This window comes from Rhodamnia argentea, chromosome 7 (assembly GCF_020921035.1).
Source record: "Rhodamnia argentea isolate NSW1041297 chromosome 7, ASM2092103v1, whole genome shotgun sequence".
Classification (NCBI taxonomy): Eukaryota; Viridiplantae; Streptophyta; class Magnoliopsida; order Myrtales; family Myrtaceae; genus Rhodamnia; species Rhodamnia argentea.
Window position 1 is genome coordinate 28,707,213 of NC_063156.1, and position 19,666 is coordinate 28,726,878.

Sequence of the window (19,666 nt, forward strand, 5' to 3'; positions counted from 1 at the left end):
CTTCTAACTCTCATTTCAATTGGTCGTGATAAAGCTCATTTTGAGGGATCGGCCCCTAATTGCAATCGTTCGATGTGGACATATTGCAATATCCCGACCTTACTCACTTTAGGTAACATTTGTTTTGGCCCCCATGAGAATGAGGCTCGTGATATTTTCCTTTTGTGCATAGTCCGTTCCATAAAGAATTCTCGAAGAGGCCATTCATCCGGACGGCGCTCCTATTCTAGTGCTTAACATTCAAGTGCATGCACGGCCACATGAAAATGTCTCTTCGGGGTCGATACCAATTCCGAATATATACAAGCTAATGCCATTCTCCTTCTACTCGATGTGTAGTCCGATTAAATATTACTCGTGCTTAACAAAACACACGTAAATAAATTAAACGGAACATGTTAATTTGTTTAAATGGGTTATAAATCGGTCATTCTGTAAAAGGCACGGACTTTTCCACGTATTATATACGATATAAATTCGTTTAACTATATGTCGTACCATGCGAATTTTCTTTTTCTAGTGTGATAATTGTATTTTTTTTATTTATACTATATAATTAAGTGGCGGTGTTGCTTCGATTCCATGCTTACATGCCCAGCTCGAATCCATCATCATCGAATCGTCTTCGCGCGGACTTACATGGCGGAGGCCTCCGCGCCCTGGCGAGAAGCGACGGTCGCATCTCACCTTTTCAAATTCCAATATCGACATTGTCGAACAAATTCATTGTTCTGAGTCAACAAAAGAAATCAAATCGTCCGGACATTTCCTTTCGTAATTTAAACTCTCACCTCCCACCCATGTTTTGCAGTTCCTTCGTCTCCATCCTCTTGTCCTCATAACCTCTCCCATGTTTCTCTCTCTCTCTCTCTCTTCCTCTCCTCTTCATGGAGATGATTCTCAAGAAAATGGTCCAGCACAAAAAGCTTCGAGCAGCAATGCAATGCAGTGCGACAACGTAAGAACCTTCAAGGACATATCTGCTGAATGCCCGAGTGAACTGATAGAAAAGCCTGCGCGCTCGTGGACAGGTGAACTCACCTGAGTCTACCCGGTCGAGTTGCTCTTTTTTTTTCACAATAATTTTTGGGGGGCGCAAGTTAACATTATCCTGTTAAAAGAGAGAGATGAGCACACTATGGGAAAGAATGCTTCTGCACTTTACTTTATTCAATGATCAACTAGTCTCCATAAAAGACTCTACTACAACGAAAATGCTAACAATAGCCAAAAAAATAGCAACTAACTTGACCCATATGCAGCATCATGCTGCGACCCATTCCTAAAAACTAGGATCCACTAAGTTTTAGTAACAGAAACTTCCTATTGAATAGGACAACACACATGACTAGATATTTTATCGAAAACATGAAAAAACAACTTTGACTCTTTCTAACATGCCCTCCCTTAAACTGATACTGCAAGTGATCGGTTTAAAGGCGTAGGAACAAGCTCTCCTTTAATCCGAGGCATCCATCGAACAAACTCCAAGGAGCTTCCTTAACTTCTGAAATTTGGAAATTTTGAGGGGTTTTGTGAACACATCATCAACTTGATCTTCACTTCTGCAGAAAGCAAGATCAATCACACCATCTTTTGTAAGATCCCTCAAGAAATGATACTTCACATCTATATGCTTGCTCCTCCCATGTAGAACTGGATTCTTTGACAATTTAATGGCTGAATGGTTGTCACAAAAAATCATTGTTGGTTCATGTTGTTCGAATTGAAGTTGTCCAAGAATCTTCTTCAACCAAATAGCCTAACAAGCACTTGATGTGGTAGCCACAAATTCGGCTTCTATTGTTGAAAGAGTGACTAAGGGTTGTTTCTTTGAAGACCACGAGACACTTGCTGAACCAAGCATAAATACATAGCATGAGGTGCTTTTTCTATCCTCAATATCACTTGCATAATCACCGTTAGTAAAACCAAGTAAATATGAACTTTCTCCTTTCTTATAAAACAACCCAAGAGATGCAGTCCCTTTCAAATAGCGTAAAATACGCTTAGCAGCCTAAAGGTGTTTTTCGGTGGGACTCTCCATGTATCTACTAATGAGACTAATGCCATACATGATGTCCGGCCTTGTTGCTCTTAAGTACATCGGACTCCCTACAATTTGCTTGTACATGGTGCTGTTCACTTTCCTTCCACTAGGATCTTTGGTGAGCTTTAATCCAACCTCCGTTGGTGTGGCAACCGAATTGCAATCCTTCAACCGAAACTTCTCCAAAATCTCCCGCACATATTTCTTTTGGCAGACAAATGTACCAGCAGCAGATCGATTAACTTCAATGCCTAAGAAATAGTGCATTAACCCGAGATCTGTCATCTCAAATTCATGCATCATGGATTGCTTAAATGTCTCCATCATGGCACCATCATTCCCTGTGTAAATGAGATCATCTACATACAAGCATACCGTAAGTAGTTTTCCACCATGGCCAACCTTAATAAACAAAATATGTTCATAGGGACACTTGGCAAACCCTTCCTTCAAAAAAATAAGCTTCAATCCTATTGTACCAAGCTCGAGGAGCTTGCTTTAATCCATATAAAGCCTTCTTTAATTTGTATACTTTATGCTCACAATAAGGCTTCACATATCAGGAGGTCGATCAATAAATACTTGTTCTTGGAGATCGCCATGTAAAAAGGCGGACTTCACATCTAAGCGATGGATGGACCACGATTTTTGTGTTGCTAATGCAATCACCAACCGAATTGTGTCAAGTCTCGCAATAGGCGCGAACACCTCTTTGTAGTCCACGTCGAATTCTTGCTTGTAGCCTTTTGCCACCGGACGCGCCTTGTATTTGTCAATGCCACCATCCTTGTTCAGCTTTGTCTTGTAGACCCACTTGACACCAATAGTGTTGTGGCCTTTGGGAAGATTTGTTAATTCCCAAGTGTTGTTTTTCTCAATTGCTTCAATTTCAGCATCCATTGCATCTCTCCACTTTTGATGTTTTATCGCTTCATCAAAAATAGTTGGATCACTATTTGCAAACAAAGCAAAATGAGTTAATGGGTCTTCACTTTGTTCGACTCCGGAGACCTCATAATCTCTCATCCATGCTGGCCTTTGTTGGTGATGTTGGGGGCGTTCACCATGTGTTGCGCCAGCTTCGGAATTGGGCTGCTCCTCCTCCTCTTCAATAGGGTCAGAATTGTTACTAATCGAGGTCAAATTGTGTTGTTGGTCTTCTTCGCCAATTTCTTCAAAATTAGCTACAACTGGTGCAACACTTTTAGATTGATCATTCCAAGGCCAGAATCTTTCTTCATCAAACACCACATCACGGCTGATTATTATCTTCTTGGTCACAGGATCATACAGCTTGTAAGCTTTTGTTTGATCACTTACACCAAGAAAGACGCATTTTACTCCCTTATCATCAAGCTTTTTCCTTTTTTGATCTGGAACGTGGGCATATGCAATACACCCAAAAATTTTGAAGTAATCAACTGTTGGCCTTCGTCCATTCCAAGCTTCTTGAGGAGTCATATTTAGAACAGCAAGTGTGGGGCTTCTATTCAAGAGATGGACGCTCCAATTTATCGCCTCCGGCCAGAACTTCTTTGGAATTCCACTTCTTCGCAGTAGACTTCGAACCATGTTGAGGATGGTTCGATTCTTCCTCTCACATACACCATTTTGTTGTGGTGTATAGGCTGCAGTAAGTTGCCTACGAATTCCATGCTTCGTACAAAAAACATCAAACTCAAGAGACTTGTACTCCCCTCCATGATCAGTACGAAGAACTTTGATTTGATTGCCACTTTCCTTTTCAACAAGACTTTTGAAATTCTTGAATGCTTCAAAGGCTTCAGATTTTTCTTGCAAGAAATACACCCACACTTTTCGATTGAAATCATCAATGAATGTGATTAGATATCGTTTACCTCCATTAGAAATTGGTGTGATTGGACCACAAAGATCTGAATGGACCAGCTCAAGTCGCTTCTTAGCCTTCCACGCCTTGCCTTGTGGAAACCGAGCTCGATGTTGTTTGCTGACAACACGGTCTTCGCAAACTCCCGATGGGATTGTAATTGGAGGAAGTCCTTCCACCATCTGCTTTTGATGAAGTGTCCGCAAGCCACCAAAATTAAGATGCCCATATCTAAAATGCCAAATCCATGCTTCCTCCTTTAATTTTGCCGTGTAGCAAGCATGAGCAGAATCATGAAGATGAAGAGGAAACATTCTGTTTGGTGTCATATCAACTTGAACAAGCAAGTTTTGCTACCGATCATAAATCTTGCAAACTCCACCTTTAAATACAATTTCATACCCCTTCTCAAGTAATTGGCCGGCACTCATGAGGTTTGTCTTCAATTCGGGAACATAGAAAACATCATTAATGGTCCGCGTTTTCCCCTTTGAAGAGATTTGAACAATACCTTTTCCCATGTCCGAAATGGTAGAATCATCTCCAAGCTTCACTTTGGTGCTGTGGGTATCATCGATTGAAGAAAATGCATCCTTGTTGCCACACATATGATTACTACAGCCAGTGTCAAGGTACCATAAATTTGGTGAAGTCATCTCCTTCTCTTGACATGTCATTAGGAGTGTTTCTCCTTCTTCTTCATTTGCTGCAGCAAAATTCGTTGCCTCCACATGTTGACCGAGATTGGTTCTACATTCGGACTTGTAGTGTCCATACTTGTGGCATCTAAAGCATTCAACTTTAGATTTATCTGTTGGTTTTGGCTTGAAACCAGTTGGATACCGTCCTCGACCTCTATTTCGTGCATCATCGGAGGAAGAGCCTTTAATTCTTGGATTGATGGTGCTGCTGCGTTGGTGGAATCCTCTTCCTCTCCCTCTACCATTATTCATTCTTATTGCTGAAGAATGATGAAAATTAGTAGAGGTTTTCAAGGCTTGTTCTTCCATATCTTGGTGTTGGACTTTCTGTTCGTGAACCAATAAAGAACTTTGCAGTTCGTCAATTGAAAGTTCTTCAATATCCTTAGCTTCTTCTATGGCACAAACAACAAAATTGAATTTTGGTGTCAAGGATCGAAGAATTTTTTCGACAATGGTGACGTCCTCCGTCTTGTCACCGTGGATGCGCATCTTATTGACAATTGCCATTGTTCTTGAAAAATAATCAGTAACCGACTCCCCTGATTTCATGCGTAGTGTTTCGAACTCCGTACGAAGAGCTTGTAGTTGTTGCCTCTTTGCTCTTGCAGAGCCTTGATACTTCTTCTTCATGGAATCCCATATTTGCTTGGAAGTATCCTTGCAAAGGATCGTCTCCATGATGGACCCGTCTATTGCTTGAAACAAATAGTTCTTTGCTTTGAGGTCCTTCAACTTTGCCGCTTCATGAGTTGTTTGTTGTGTTGCTGTTAAAGTTGCTCCTTCTGGTTTTGCAATTCCAGAAGAAACAACCTCCCAATATTCCTTGGACCTTAGAAAATTTTCCATCAACATGCTCCAATGGTCATAATGACCATCAAAGCGAGGGATTGCCGGTCGGACAAAATTGGATTCTGTGGCCATGACTGCCGTTGCAAAGAAAAAAAAGCTTGCTGCAAGACTCTCTTTCCTCACGTGTTTTACTCTCAACCCTCACTTTCTTTTGCTATGCTAGCTCTAATACCACTGTTAAAAGAGAGAGATGAGCACACTATGGAAAAGAATGCTTTTGCACTCTACTTTATTCAATGATCAACTAGTCTCCATAAAAGACTGTACTACAACGAAAAGGCTAACAATAGCAAAAAAAAATAGCAACTAACTTGACCCATGTGCAGCATCATGCTGCAACCCATTCCTAAAAACTAGGATCCACTAAGTTTTAGTAACAGAAACTTCCTATTGAATAGGACAACACACATGACTACATATTTTATCGAAAACATTAAAAAACAACTTTGACTCTTTCTAACATATCCAACGAGGACAATGAGATAAACAAAGATGGTCCAGGCAAGGCACAGCTTTAGAAGCCAGTATAAGGTAGCAAAGTTTATCGTACTTAATTATTTATGGATTCTTTTCTTCATTTTTTTTAATTCCTTTCTAGGTAGTTTTGCCCACCAGAAATCTACCAAATCCAAAGCCTAGCATTTGACTAATGATGGCCCGTGATTAGCAAACTATAAGTTTTTTTTTTAAATAATTTTGTGCCATGGCAATCGAGAATCAAATTTTTTTTTTGGGCATGATTAAGTATGTTGAAAACAAAAATCCGTCTGGAGATAAGAATCAGAAAGTGGGCCTGAAGACATTATCGGGCCTTTCTGCCTTTGCAACACTGCCGACAAGTTACCACTTTCAGGCCCAGCTGCAGACCATCCTGCCAAACCTTTTTTTTTGCCCGGTCTCGTGCATAACAGTTTTTTTGAGTGGAATAATGACAAAAATAGTCCTTAAACTTTGATACGCTATGCAATGTGGTCTCTGAATTTTTAATTTGACCAACGTGATCTCTTAATTTTTAATTTGATTAATATGGTCTTCGAACTTTAGCCTAATATGCATTGTGATCCTCGAACTTTTAATTTGACCAATATGGTCCATGAACTTTTAAAACATGTTTAACTCAGTACCTGAAATATAGAAAGATATTCAACACAATTCTTCTATTAATTCAAGTTCAAGGACGACTTTGAACATTTTCTTATAGTCGGGGGCTAAGTTGAACATGTTTCAAAAGCTTGTGGATCCTATTGGTCAAATTAAAGGTTTAGGCACCACATTGTATATTAGGCTAAAATTTGGAAACCATATTGATTAAATTAAGAATTCGGAGATCACATTATATATTGGATCAAAGTTCAGTAACTATTTGTGTCATTTTTCCTTTTTGGGCTACTATGTGAGAATTATACTATATTGTAAGCTACAAATTATTGAAGGAGTGAATCCCATAACAATTTTTAATTATCCGTAAGAATAAACTGTAAATTTCACAGTGAATTAACACAGTCATTTCTGTCCATTTCTCATATGAGAAATAGGCGGAAAAGAGAAAGGATATAAGCACGCACATTGTCTTACTCAGACCATCGATACTCATCAAGCTATCTGGTGTGGCCTTTCGAGCATTCCCTTGCTTTGGCGGACTTCGACTTCTACTTCACTCTAAGGATCTACCTCATTTGCCAACACGTGACGAAATAGGCGAGACTTGATCAACTATGGTGGATATGATCATATCACAATTTGATCCTGTGATTTATTTTTCTTAAAGATGATTGGAGAAACTCCCGAACATTTAGAGATCTCATACGGGTCCGACTCAAAATCAATAGGAGGTTTTTCTTCCTTTTCTTCGGAGTGGCAAGCAGCAGAAAGAGAAGGTCCAACTCATAGATTACAGTTCCAAACACGGAAAGATAAAGAATTTTGTCCTGTGTCGTTTGTCAGGCACATCGAATCGTGCTTCATGAGGTTGGCTTGAAAGACGGTGGCCATAAGTCTGGAAATTTGGTGGGTTCGACTCAGCATCCTCATGCACGCGAAGGACAAAGTTGGTGAGCATCCATGCCGGCGGTGGGCAGATCATGGAAGTCGAGACGGGACTGCTGGGGCTTTTCCAACCGCAAGAGAAGCAAGCAGATCGTATCTAGTCCCTCGTATTCAACTTGATGTCGTCTTTCATTCAGCCACAGTTGAGCCACCGAAGGCTGAGTAAGATCAACCTCTACACGTACTCAGGAGTAAAAACGACCGCTCGAGGCCAAAGCTGTGTTGCTGTCAATCTTGGTTGGTTCACCTGTACAAGAAGCAACAGCAAAGGGCACACCCTAGGGTGGATTGGACATTTAAGTCTAGTCTGACGGAAATGGCCTTCTTCCCCTGTCTACACACGTTTCGTGCGTAAGTCGGATCGATAGAGATTCTCGAGTATAGGCTATTGGCATTCACATGCTCAATCTCGATCATGTTCTCAATAAGGTCAACCTTGGGAGCCCCGCTTTTCATTAGCTATCTTCGGTTCGAAGTGAGGTGTGAAGTAGAGATTTAATTCCAAGTATAAAGAATTAATCTGTTGGCACTTCTTTTAGGATTGTGTGCCGTCTTAGCTCAGCCGGCAGAGCGCATGGCTTTTAACCATGTGGTCGTGGGTTCGATTCCCACGGACGGCGTCTTCTAAGACGTTAATCACACTCTTTTTGGCAGAAAACAATTCATGCTATATAACCATCAAGTCAAATCTTGAGTTATGACCATAAGGAAATAGCTATCTATGCTGATTCATGACTGGAAACGCCAAAAGCATGGCCTTTTACTGAAGTCAATCACTTTCAAAAGACAAACCATCCTCTCTCTTGGGTATTGACCCATCTGCCATGGGATTCAATGGAAACCTAAGCTAAACTCAACCTACAGAGACATACAGCTTCGCAGACTTCCCAGTTCGAAGCGGAATCTCCAGGAGAGACGAGTTTTTACGAATAGATGGTAAGTGAATACTCAGTACCGAGAAACGAGAAATTGCCCGTTGAAACGAATTCTTGGGCTCTAACAACAATCCGATGGACATCGTCGTGTGATCTTCAATTGCAAAGCTGAGTGCAGAGACCCTGAATCTGGGAAGTGGTAGCACCAGGCAATGTGTATGTTCTTGATTTTCCATTGCTTGAGCAAGTCAAGTTCAGCTGGCTTCCTAGTTGGTCAGACTACAACAGAAGGTAATCCAATTCATCATTAGCGAAATCATTTGGGCAAATGAGAGTGAGAGTGTGAGAGAGAGATGACTACCGAGCATGAGGCCGGCCCGGCCTTGCAGCTCCATCTAGAAGTCGGAACACAAGACATGTAGTGGCACCAGGAACAATAATCATTCGCGTTCACGCCCCCCAGAAGCATCACCATACCGAGAATGAACCTGCAGCATTTGAATTTAGGGCCTAGCATTGAAATCCCCAGCAAGAATGTAATACAGAATGTAGATTATGCAATGTCATGAGATGATAGGTGGTCAGTTTTGTCGAAAGATTACCCGACAATCAAGGCAGTCAGAGAAATGACCCACAATGCGCACTGATATGTCTTGAATTTAGGCTTCACAGGAGCGGATGCATATCCTGGAGGAGTATACTTCTGCGTGATCCAGCTATACTGGGGTCGGATGAGAAGCACAAATCCAAGCAGGAAGCCTGCCAGGAATCCTCCCATGTGAGCAAAGTTATCGACGTGCGGGAGAATCCCGACCGCCAAATTGATCGCGGTGATGATTAGGAGGGTCAAGAAGGATGCTACCTGAAGAAAGCACATAGAATTGAATCGCTTGTCTCATGAGAAACTACTACAGAATTCACTTCCAAGCTGAATCCCTGATTTGAACGTTCACATTTCGACGGGATGCAGATAGGTACCTTGTTAGCATAGATAGACCAATTAGTGATGAGTTCGGAGAGCATCCCTCCCAGTAACCCGAAAAGTGCACCAGAAGCACCAACAGATATACTTGACTGGATGAAGAGGGATGACATCAGACTTCCTCCAAGTCCCGAGATGACGTAGAGCGATCCGATCCGCACTGCACGTAGAAAAGAGAAAACAGAGGTTACGCGCCAAAATTTACTGAGATACTCACATTTTAACAAATTGGAGTTGATGATACGGACGACAATTGACAGGGCGACATTAGACAAATTTGAGACGCAGGACATTAAATTGAGATACATACGTACCGAACCCAAATTCTTGCTCCAGCCGAATTCCAATGACTAAAAAACTCAACATGTTCGCTAATAGATGGAACACTCCTCCATGCAACCAGATGCAGGTTATCAGGAGCCACACTTGGTGTCTGTCAACTACCCTGCTAACTTCCAGAGCACCCATTTTCTGAAGCCTAAGACCACAAAGTGGGAAATTTCAGGACAAACAAGACGTCTGTAATAAGTGGTTAGTCATGTAGGACTCCATTAAGAATAAAGCATGAAGCTGGATTTCCATCATCTTCCGGAGGCTCATTGTCGTGAAACTCAAATCCAGCAAATAAGTTCTGCCAAGTTACAGAACCGAAAAGAGCTGAAAAACAGGGGAAAATCAGAGAGGAATGAGACTCACGTTGATGATGAAGGGCCAAGAAGTGGGTTCTCCTTGAAGGGCTGAAAGGAGAATCTGCCCAAGAACTTGGCGACACAGGACACGGATTTCTCAGGACAATTGTTGACGTACATAGTGATCACAAACACGACAGCGTTCGCAAGAATGAAGCAGGGCACGAGCAGGGGCTTCCATTTCTTGAAATGCTTGACTTCTCTGTACACCACGGAACTCGGAGCAGACACGGCCGCATCAGCATCGATGTCGATGTCCACCGGGTGTACTACATTGTTGCCTCGCCATGAGCTAACTCTGGGTTTGATCTCGGAGGAAGATGAGGTTGATGGATGATGTTCTCCGCTAGCCATGGGAGGAAGAGAGAAAAACTATGAGTTCATGTCATGAATGCAGGTTGAAGCAGATACTCCGTCAAGGTAAATGGAGTTGCAAGCTGTAACTTGTACGGCAGGGAATGTGATGATGATGATGGCGATGATCGAAAAAAAGCGGTTGGTCAACGGTTCACAGAAAAACTTGACTGCTTATCGTGGGGTGTTGTTTATCTAAGTTGAGTTGGTTTGATATTCAAGAGCACATGACTCTATTCTTTTCTGACAATACTATGCGTAGCAACATAATTTCTGTTGATATTTTCCTAGTATTAACCACGGTTTGACTCTGCAAAGGTTGGTTGCCAGATTACCTGATAAACAGTACACAGAGGAGAGATGTAAAAACCAAACTAGGAGAAAATCAGGATTCATGACTGGACCGGAAAGCCTTCCATGTCAACGTGTTCTCTACTTTAGCGTCGGTTTAATCAACTTAGCGAGGACGACATGGAAAGAGTGGCTTAGGAACGATGAGGGCCACGAGGGTGCTTGAAGTCTAAGAATCCAGAACCAGGTTTGACGGGAACGAGGCGTGGAAGGACTGTCAACCTCAGAGCGGATCCATCGCGCCTTCCTCTGGCCACAGCTTCCCGTCGCCCCCGCCTCTGGTTGTGCCGACAGGGCCTTGTTTAATTTACAAGATTGCTTTGACCCCAAGAAAAAATTTGTGAAGATTAGAAGCGAATCCTGTTCTAGCCTCTTTGTCCGCTTAACATGGAGGAAACTCGAGTCGATTTTCCGAAAAACATGTAGATGTCGATCGAATCGTGACTCTCGAATGATTGTGTTCATGAAAGTCTACAAAATTCTGTTAAATCTTGAAATGAGAAGTTTAGGGTTGGTTGTGACTGGAAGTTGTTAGGTTAGGGATGATAGGAGCTCACGGGGCTTGGAAAAGTGGGAGGGAAAACTACCAAAAAAGTCTTAAACTTATTGTAACTATGTCAATTCATTACTAAATCTTTTTTTTATGCTAATTGAGTCATAAACCTTTTGCATTTACGTCTATTCAGTGTATCCGATCAAGATTGGCTGGAAATTATTGACGTGGATGCTGGCCGCAGGCAAAGATGGCCATGGACTTGCCAAGAGGGGGCGAGAACCCTCGCTCGCCGAGAGGGCTTCGCAGCCCTCGCCTAGTGGCCAACAAGCTTTGGCAACCCTTGCCAGCTATAGCGAGAAACAGAGGAAGGAAGGAAAAAAAAGCAAAGAAAAAAAAAAAATGAATAGAAATGCCAAAAAATTTTTTAAAAAAAATTTATCCACGTCAATACCGACCGCGCTATGTAGGATGATCGACATCCACGACAGCAATTTTCAATCAAAATTGGCCGGATGGACTGAATTGGCATAGATGCAAAAGGTTTAGAACTGAATTGGCACAATTATAATAGATTTATAATTTTTTTTATAATTATCCGAAAAGAAGTAAAAGAAACCTAGTTAGCTCTGCTTGAAACAAGAGACCTGAAACCAGGAGAATGACCGCCCATGGTGAATATGTTGTGACATTGGTTGTGTTAGAGGAATCCATAGGGTAAAGTAGTCTTTCGAGCTTTATGACTTATTTTGTACATATATTAACTTTTATTGATGTGATATATTTCAATTGTGCTGGTTATTATAGTGTGGTAGTTTTCTTATTATTATTGGATAATTGGTGATCACGAGAAGAGTAATGTCCTAACCGAGGTGGTTTCTTCTTCTTCTAATCGAATTACCGATAAGAAGCTTGAGGGTAGTCCGAACTTTTAACAATAGAAGAAAATTGTGAAGTTAACTTTGACAGGAGGGAATGAACATATACACTTGATTGGGTCTAAATAATAATGAAAATTGGGATGTTGTTGATGCATGTATTTTTTATCATATGCCGAACTCTATGGAAAGTAATATCGTTGATTCAGTAACTCACATTGGCACAATCAAAGAACTGTGGGAGTTTTTGGATGTATTGTCTTCTGGCCAAAATAACCTTTCACGAATTTATGAACTATCACAGGAGTTTTACCGATTTGAGGGAAAGAGGTGTTCTATTACACATCACTTTGCTTATGTCAAGAGAACGTATGAGGAATCAAATGCTCTTCTTCCGACAAATGCAACTTTGGAGGGAACAATTGGCCGTAATGGGATTCCTAGGAAGCCTCGGTCTATACCATGACACCATTAGGTCTCATATTCTTGGAGGAGAGACTCTTGCATCATTCATAGATACATTTTCTCTAGTTTTTTGGGTATCCCGTGAGTCTTCTTAGGACACCATGTCTGTGGTAGATAGTTCAACTCTTGTGTCCCAATCTCGAATTGAAAATAGTACGAGTCGGTAAGTTTGACTCTTGCGTCGTTCACATTATTATGCCATATGGTTTGCATGGTAGTTTAGTTTAATTAAAATTGCATGTCTTTATAGTTATTTTTTTGCATGCCACGAATCATTTTAGAATAGTTGCACGTAGTCTTAAGTTTGCATTCCATGCATTCCATCTTAGTATAGTTTTCATTTAAAGCAAGAAAACCCAAAAAGATGGTTAAACTCACATTCTTGTAATACATAGTTAATTTGCATGTGAGGATCGTAATAAAACCCAAAAATGGTGGTTTGTTTTGCTTGATTTAGTTCCCTGCAATTCATTTTCCTTCTTCGGTATACTGGGTGTTTAATCACTTGATTGTGCACTCGCATGATAACTCTTGGCATGTTAGTGACTCGGGCAAAATCAATTCAAGCTGCCTTCTTAGATGGTTTTGTAAAAAAAAAAAAAAAAAAAAAATGAAAGGTATGGTAAGCGCGTTAGATTACTCTAGCGTAATCAAATCTCCGCGCTCAAAATTTCTGGCTTGTAAAAGCAGAATAATTATCCCGTTATTTTACTTAGGTATCTCATCGACCTATCGTAAATAGATTAGTGGTGACTCGAAGATTATATCTTTTACATGTCACTATTGAACCATAAGTTGTGAATTGGTATGGGCCTGGGAGAGTTCGAACTAGATTTAAAAACTTAGTAATCGATCAGCCTAAACGGAAATTTTAAGTCGCGATAGGACCATAGAGTCTACAGACTGTTTTTTGGTCTGGTTCTTCCAAATTTCCTAGCACCATCATATCGTATACTTTTGAAATTTCTAGCTCACTACCATAGAAATCCTTCACTCGTATCTAAATGGCCTTGGCCTTGCTAAGGAAACTGTTCAGGTGCTGGATTCTGCTATCCCTTAGGCCTCAGCAACAATCAGATGGATATCGCATGATCAAAACAATGCTTCTTCCTCGCCGGAAAAATGAGACGCGAAAGAATCGCCACACACGAGGGCAGTGAGATCAGATAGTCGCGACACAGTGTGTTAAACGGGGTGGATTTTCCAACAAAAGCCATTCACTCATCTGGTAAATAGATACATGTTGAGGAGAATCAAGAACGTGAATCAGATGTCCACTGGTCATCTTTTGATTTTTGAAAGCTGCTGTTTGAGACGGCCTCGTTTTAGCTACTTGAAGCATGCGCATATCGATCTCGCTATGCCGGTTTCCAAGTCGAAAGGGCGCATAGAAACCGTCCCTTCCATCCTAGCAACAGCCACTTGCTGACTTCGTCTATGACGAAATCTTTGTGGTATCTCGAAACCATCTGCTGGATCACGAACTGCACTACCTTCCTGCCTAAGGGCACCTGCACAAACCCGGCCCTCATGTTGCGTAATTGCCACTGCTTGTACGTCTCCGGTCTCTCCACTCTCTCCCATCCCTCACAGGCTATCGAATTCAGTGCCTCCCTCCCCAACATATCCTTCTCGATCAGCATCCTCTCCTGGTTTTCGCGGGGTACTATGGTGTCGAGCATATCGAATAGAGAAGAGAAGTGATTCAAAGCCTCCCGAAACCGGGTGACGAAGAACGGGGCGTTGTGGGTCGCGTTGACAACACCGTGGATGAAGAGATCCGGCTTGGCTCTTGTTATCAGGTTGAGGACAATGTCTTGCGAACTTTCTTCCGTGATGGTCTCGTCGAACAAGTTCTTGAACCGGTACATGCAGTTGACTATAGTCACTTCGTCCCTATCGATCTTGAGTTCCTCTAGTTTAATGAACTCCCACCTCTTCGCAATGGCGTTGTACTCAAACGGCACGTTGAAACCTTCAGCATAATTTGCCAAGCGCCGGCCCGTCTCCTCGACTCTTTCTGCGGGCCTGAACCCGGGTTGAGGCAAGTCTATGCCAGTGATCCGGAGTTTCGTTGGATAAGGTCTCCTGGAAAGGCGCTGAATCAGAGTTGGCCATTGGAATCCATAAAGAATGCCAAAATCGATGACGTGAATACTCATCTTATCCGCCGCTGCATCCAATATTGTCGTGATAGAGACGACATTAGAATACCTTTGGAATGGACAAGCTGCAAGATATAGCTGGTACGCATTCAGCATATCGGCGGCGGTTGTTTTCTTATTGAGGAGGCCTCTATATATCTGGCTGCCTGTGCCGGCCAACCGTGCCTCGAGACCATTGGCGAAGTAGTGAGCGAGTCTCTGGGTCCCGTTCCCAAAAGGCGAGGCGTGTTTCCTGATCTCATTCAGCAGAGCGTTAGCGCTCCTATGATCACCTGATGCCACGGCTTGTGCACATCGGATGAGGAGCGCCCTCACATCCACCACCTCCACTTTCCCTCTTTTCTTCTTGCCGCGATGTCTACTGCCTTTGGGCTCTTCGATCTTGCGTGTGATTTCGTTCACTCCGTTGTTCAACGATGCACGGAGACTCAAGAGACGCGCCAGGCCCTCCCCTTCGCTGTTAAGCAGAATGATGTCGAAAGTCTCCGAGCGAAGTAAGGATTCTTCCTGAACAAAAGCCTGCTTGCTACTTCTCTCTTCCATGTTTCCTTCCTCCCTATGGAGACTCTCTTTTCTCTTCGATGCACCAATGCGGTCTGGGTTGTCAATCCTTCCACACGGTTTCGGAGATACAAATTCGGTAGTTGCTTGATTAGGAAGAAACTTGCTGGATTCTTCGACCCCCAACCTAAACTGCCGAACGAATTGGTTCTCACTGCACAAGTCAAGCATCAGCACATTATCCGCTCGATTAGGTTGAACCGCGGCCGAACTAATATCTCTTGCAAAACTCAATGTACCATAATCGTTCGGATTCTGAACCCAGCCATTACCGGCGAAGTATCCATGTTTCCTAATGCCGTTAGTGCTAGTATATCTAGTGCTGTCTAGGAGACTGTCATTCGAGTGTTGATCCTTGTAGGTGATGCAATTCCCGCGACTTGGCTCGGGTGACGGCGGGTATGTCTCGCCAAGGACCTCGTAAAAGGATCTTTCAGCTGACAATAGATCCAAAGAATCTTGAAGCATGCATGTCTTCTCTGCTATGTCTTCTTCCATGAGTATGCGACTTATGTATCCGAAGACTGCATCGGAGCATTCGGTCTCTTCGGTGTATGGCGCATCGCGACAATCATTTGAAAATGGGGCAACATCAACCAAATGATGCATCTCTCCACATTTGTCGGGTGCGCTTTGGAAAGTCGGACCCGAAACAAAACTACGATCTACGACAGCAGATTTTGACTGATCGTCCGAGCGGAGCCCAGTAGAAGGATACAAGGCTCCCATCAGCGGATCCATCGTTTGCGTTCTCACTCTGACGGTAATAGAGCATGAAAATACCAGCTTCCCTGCAATAGAATGGTTATCTTAGCGCAAAGTTCGTGGTTTCGTTGCTCCCAACGAAACAAAAAGAACATTCTCCGCTGCCTGACTTAATTCTATTGTAACCTCAGACGGACATTGCCAACCTGAACCTTAAAAGAATCAATCTGCACAAGTTCTGGAATTTTTCCAGTAATATTTGAAAAGGCGACAGTTTCTCGATGCCGATCAATGTTGCCGGTGACAAGTAGATCAAGTAACCAAGCCCACCATAATTTGCAGATACCCTTTTACCGCTTTCATATGAATTTCCGAAACTCACCATGTCCTCTACGATACTCGTTTGACTTCAATCCACCTTATCTCTGCTAATAATTTCCTTTGCATCGGATTTTGACAGGAAGTTCGAAAGCGTACCTGAAGGATATCCCTGTTCTAGAGAGAAAGAGATGCAGAAGCCAAGCCCAGCCTTCTTCATGCGCCTGAAGAATAGCAGCAAATTACTGCCTCCAGCCAAAGACAATTAGTCAAAGAGCAAAAACTTTCTTCACATGCTGACCACCTTGTCAAGCGTGGACAATTTAATAATGTAATGGAATCTGCCTCACACTAAAATATTATGTGTGTCGGTTCGTATTATGTACTTGACCGGCAACACGTGAACAAATTCATCGTTTTCATTTGTGTGTCTAGTCTGCAGCAATTGCTAATACTATAATGGACCGTACATACTCATTGCAGGAATCAATGTCGAAATAAAGATGGTCCCCAGCCCCGTCAATCTCCCACGAAAGGATTTATACAACCAAGTTCGAATTAGTAGAATCGCCTGGAGGGGATGAATAGGTGACTTCAAAGACTTTGATAAATTATAGCGGAATTTAAACAATAAAGTTCGAATTAGTATATGAGCATGAATATATCCAAAATCCCGTGTTTGCAAGAATCATCATATGTGTTGAAATATAACACGCAGAAACTAATCAGGATCTTGTAAATAAGTCAATGCAAAAGCACAGAAAAATTAACGAGGAACGATAAAGGACACCATAAATTACGTGATTCGGTCCGAATATTGATACCTACATCCACGGGAGAGCCGATACGAATAATTCACTATAATCGGAGAATCGGAATTACAATCGCTTAATACGCTCGTGTTTCCCACACTTATATTATATCCAAATCCTAAGTAGTTATAAATAAAATAACTCATAATTGAATATAATAAAACTCACGAAGAACAAAACGACGAATGTTCGAGCTTGAACGAAAACTCTCACGCACGACCTTCAAAACCAGAACACTGTACGTGCTCACCTTTTTTTTTTCTCTTCGTGCGGCGGCCGCTGCTCTCTACTGCAAAAGGAACTTGGAAATAAAAGCCCTATATTTTATTTCCTTTGTTTGTGCAGCTTTAAGAAGTCAAAACAACTTCTTTCTTCATTGACCGACCAATCACAGCTAAAGGTCGAGTCCACTATACGAGCAAAGGAGTCATTCTCTTGGGTGGCAATCTTGGATAACCTTCCTTTAACAGAATAACAAATCTTCAGGTGATTTGATGAGATTTTTTTTTTAAATTCTAATCCAAGATTTCTTTTCTTCACAAATATATCCATTTACGAAAACGATATACATTCTTCAATCTGTTTGGATTCCGCAAACGGTTCAAACTCGAGACATAATTAACAATATGCAATATGCGAAAGTTCAAAGGCAGAGAAACTTACACACAACGTTTATAGTAGTTTGGCTTTAGATCAAGCCTACGTCCACTTTACAGTCTAGATTCCACTATTCAATTTTTCAGATGCTACAATGAGTGATGACACTCTGGTTGAGAAATCACACTATCTCACACTGTCACTCTAACAAGTATATTTCAAAGATTACAGCTTGAAGCTCAACAGAGACAACTATAGGATCGAAACTCTCTTCAAGACTTTGAAATTTTAGACCCTTAATACTCTCTTCTCTCCAACATCTTGATTTCTTTTACAATCGTCCACTTCCAATCCACTTGTTGGACAATCTTGCTATAATATTTAATTAGCGAGACTATCTATATTGATCCTTTCCAATGTGCAGAATCCAAGTTAGACCACTAGCCTTTAGCGTTTGAGTCTCAACATAAGTTAGACTTTAGATCTGAGTCTGAATCTGATAGCTTCCTGACTCAAATGCCTCGAGAATATGCATATCTCGGCTTCTAAGCATATCCAGGAACACTTATAAAACCATCCTCGTGATATACAATAATATCTGCTATGGTCCATAGTTGTACAACTCACAAAATCTAAAGTCTTAGACAGCATCGATATTTATCTTTCTTATGAAGTTATTGCTTACATACAAATACTTAGATGTATTTATCAACTTCAAATGATGAGGATTGCTTTGTTACTTATCAAAATCTATTAGGAGTTTTATTTCAATACAAATATGCACAAGCTGTAAGGGTCGAGACACAATGTCATCTAGAGGAGTTACCTTGCCCTACGAAAACAACAAAGGAGAGGTAAATTAAAAGGTTGTTATGGGGATGGAGGTGCTGGATCGCTTAGCTTTGGGAGTGAAAGAGATTGGAAACTAGTTCAGGGGCCTCATTTGGACAAAGCCTGATAAATACTAACTTCACAACAGGAATAAGCTCAAACAAACTATGGCGGAATTTAAATATGCCCACGTTCTTCCAGTCCCAATGTCACGCCCTGATCCTCGAGCACGCGGCATCCCTACCAACTCATCCCTCGAGTCGTAAAGGATAGCGTCCCGGACACGCTACCGACCCTTGAGATCATCTACGCATGCCGAAACGTGCAACACTCCCGGACAATATCATATCACAAGGATAGAAAAGCAGAAAACATGTTAACGCAAAAACATCATTTTATTGATAGACTTGTCTTAACCAATCGAGATAATACACTAATAGCTCCATGCTTCGGAGCGGGTAGGGTCGACTCGTACCTACTCTAGGTAAAAGGCTACGTCAATATAGCCATCAGCATCAATTCCAACAGAACCCTAAACTCCATCATTTTAGACCCGAAAAAGGTTAACCATGATGGGGTGAGAAATAAATCCCAGTGAGTCAACGCTTAAGCCCGGCTAGGGCGTTGATTCGTCCGTAACATCCTACCAATCAAACATATCTTACAGATGCCAATCCACGGAATACCACACACGGTTTAGTCGACATAATTAAGACCATTCGATCGGGCACACTAGTCGGTGGATGCTAGTGCTCTAGTCGATAGGTGCTTTTTCCGGCAAGACAATGTATCGTTCCATTTCTTTCGGTCATGGCAATTGATAGTCTCCCCGATACCCCCGAGAATGGACATATATGATATCGCCCCCTGGTATCTCCGGGTCGACGATAATGATCCCCTAGGTACCCCCGGGATGGATACATTAGGTGTATTAGGTATCGTTCCCCGGTACCCTCGGGCCAACGATAATGATCCCCCTAGTACCCTTGGGACAGATACATTAAGTGGATTAGGTATCGTCCCCTGGTACTCCCGGGCCGACGATAACCATCATATGACCAAACAAGTGTGCTAATCGATGTCAATCAATCC

The 19,666-nt window shown here is 42.0% G+C and overlaps 2 protein-coding genes and 1 non-coding gene across 3 annotated transcripts; 1 reads left to right on the forward strand and 2 right to left on the reverse strand.

Annotated features, from left to right (window-relative positions):
- The first annotated feature begins 8,045 nt into the window (after positions 1 to 8,045).
- On the forward strand, positions 8,046 to 8,118 carry TRNAK-UUU. Its single transcript has one exon. It is a non-coding gene; the product is annotated as a tRNA-Lys (tRNA).
- A 129-nt stretch (positions 8,119 to 8,247) lies between these two features.
- On the reverse strand, positions 8,248 to 10,509 carry LOC115749728 (RHOMBOID-like protein 1). The gene is made up of 6 exons (XM_030686668.2): positions 10,052 to 10,509; positions 9,670 to 9,833; positions 9,352 to 9,515; positions 8,976 to 9,235; positions 8,735 to 8,861; positions 8,248 to 8,652 (listed from the first exon to the last, which is right to left on the reverse strand). The coding sequence occupies exons 1-6, from the start codon at positions 10,396 to 10,398 to the stop codon at positions 8,530 to 8,532; spliced, it is 1,185 nt and encodes a 394-aa protein (XP_030542528.1). The 5' UTR covers positions 10,399 to 10,509; the 3' UTR covers positions 8,248 to 8,529.
- A 3,333-nt stretch (positions 10,510 to 13,842) lies between these two features.
- LOC115749724 (scarecrow-like protein 9) lies at positions 13,843 to 16,393 on the reverse strand. Its single transcript, XM_030686662.2, has one exon. The coding sequence runs from the start codon at positions 16,050 to 16,052 to the stop codon at positions 13,944 to 13,946; it is 2,109 nt and encodes a 702-aa protein (XP_030542522.1). The 5' UTR covers positions 16,053 to 16,393; the 3' UTR covers positions 13,843 to 13,943.
- Between the last annotated feature and the right edge of the window lie 3,273 nt (positions 16,394 to 19,666).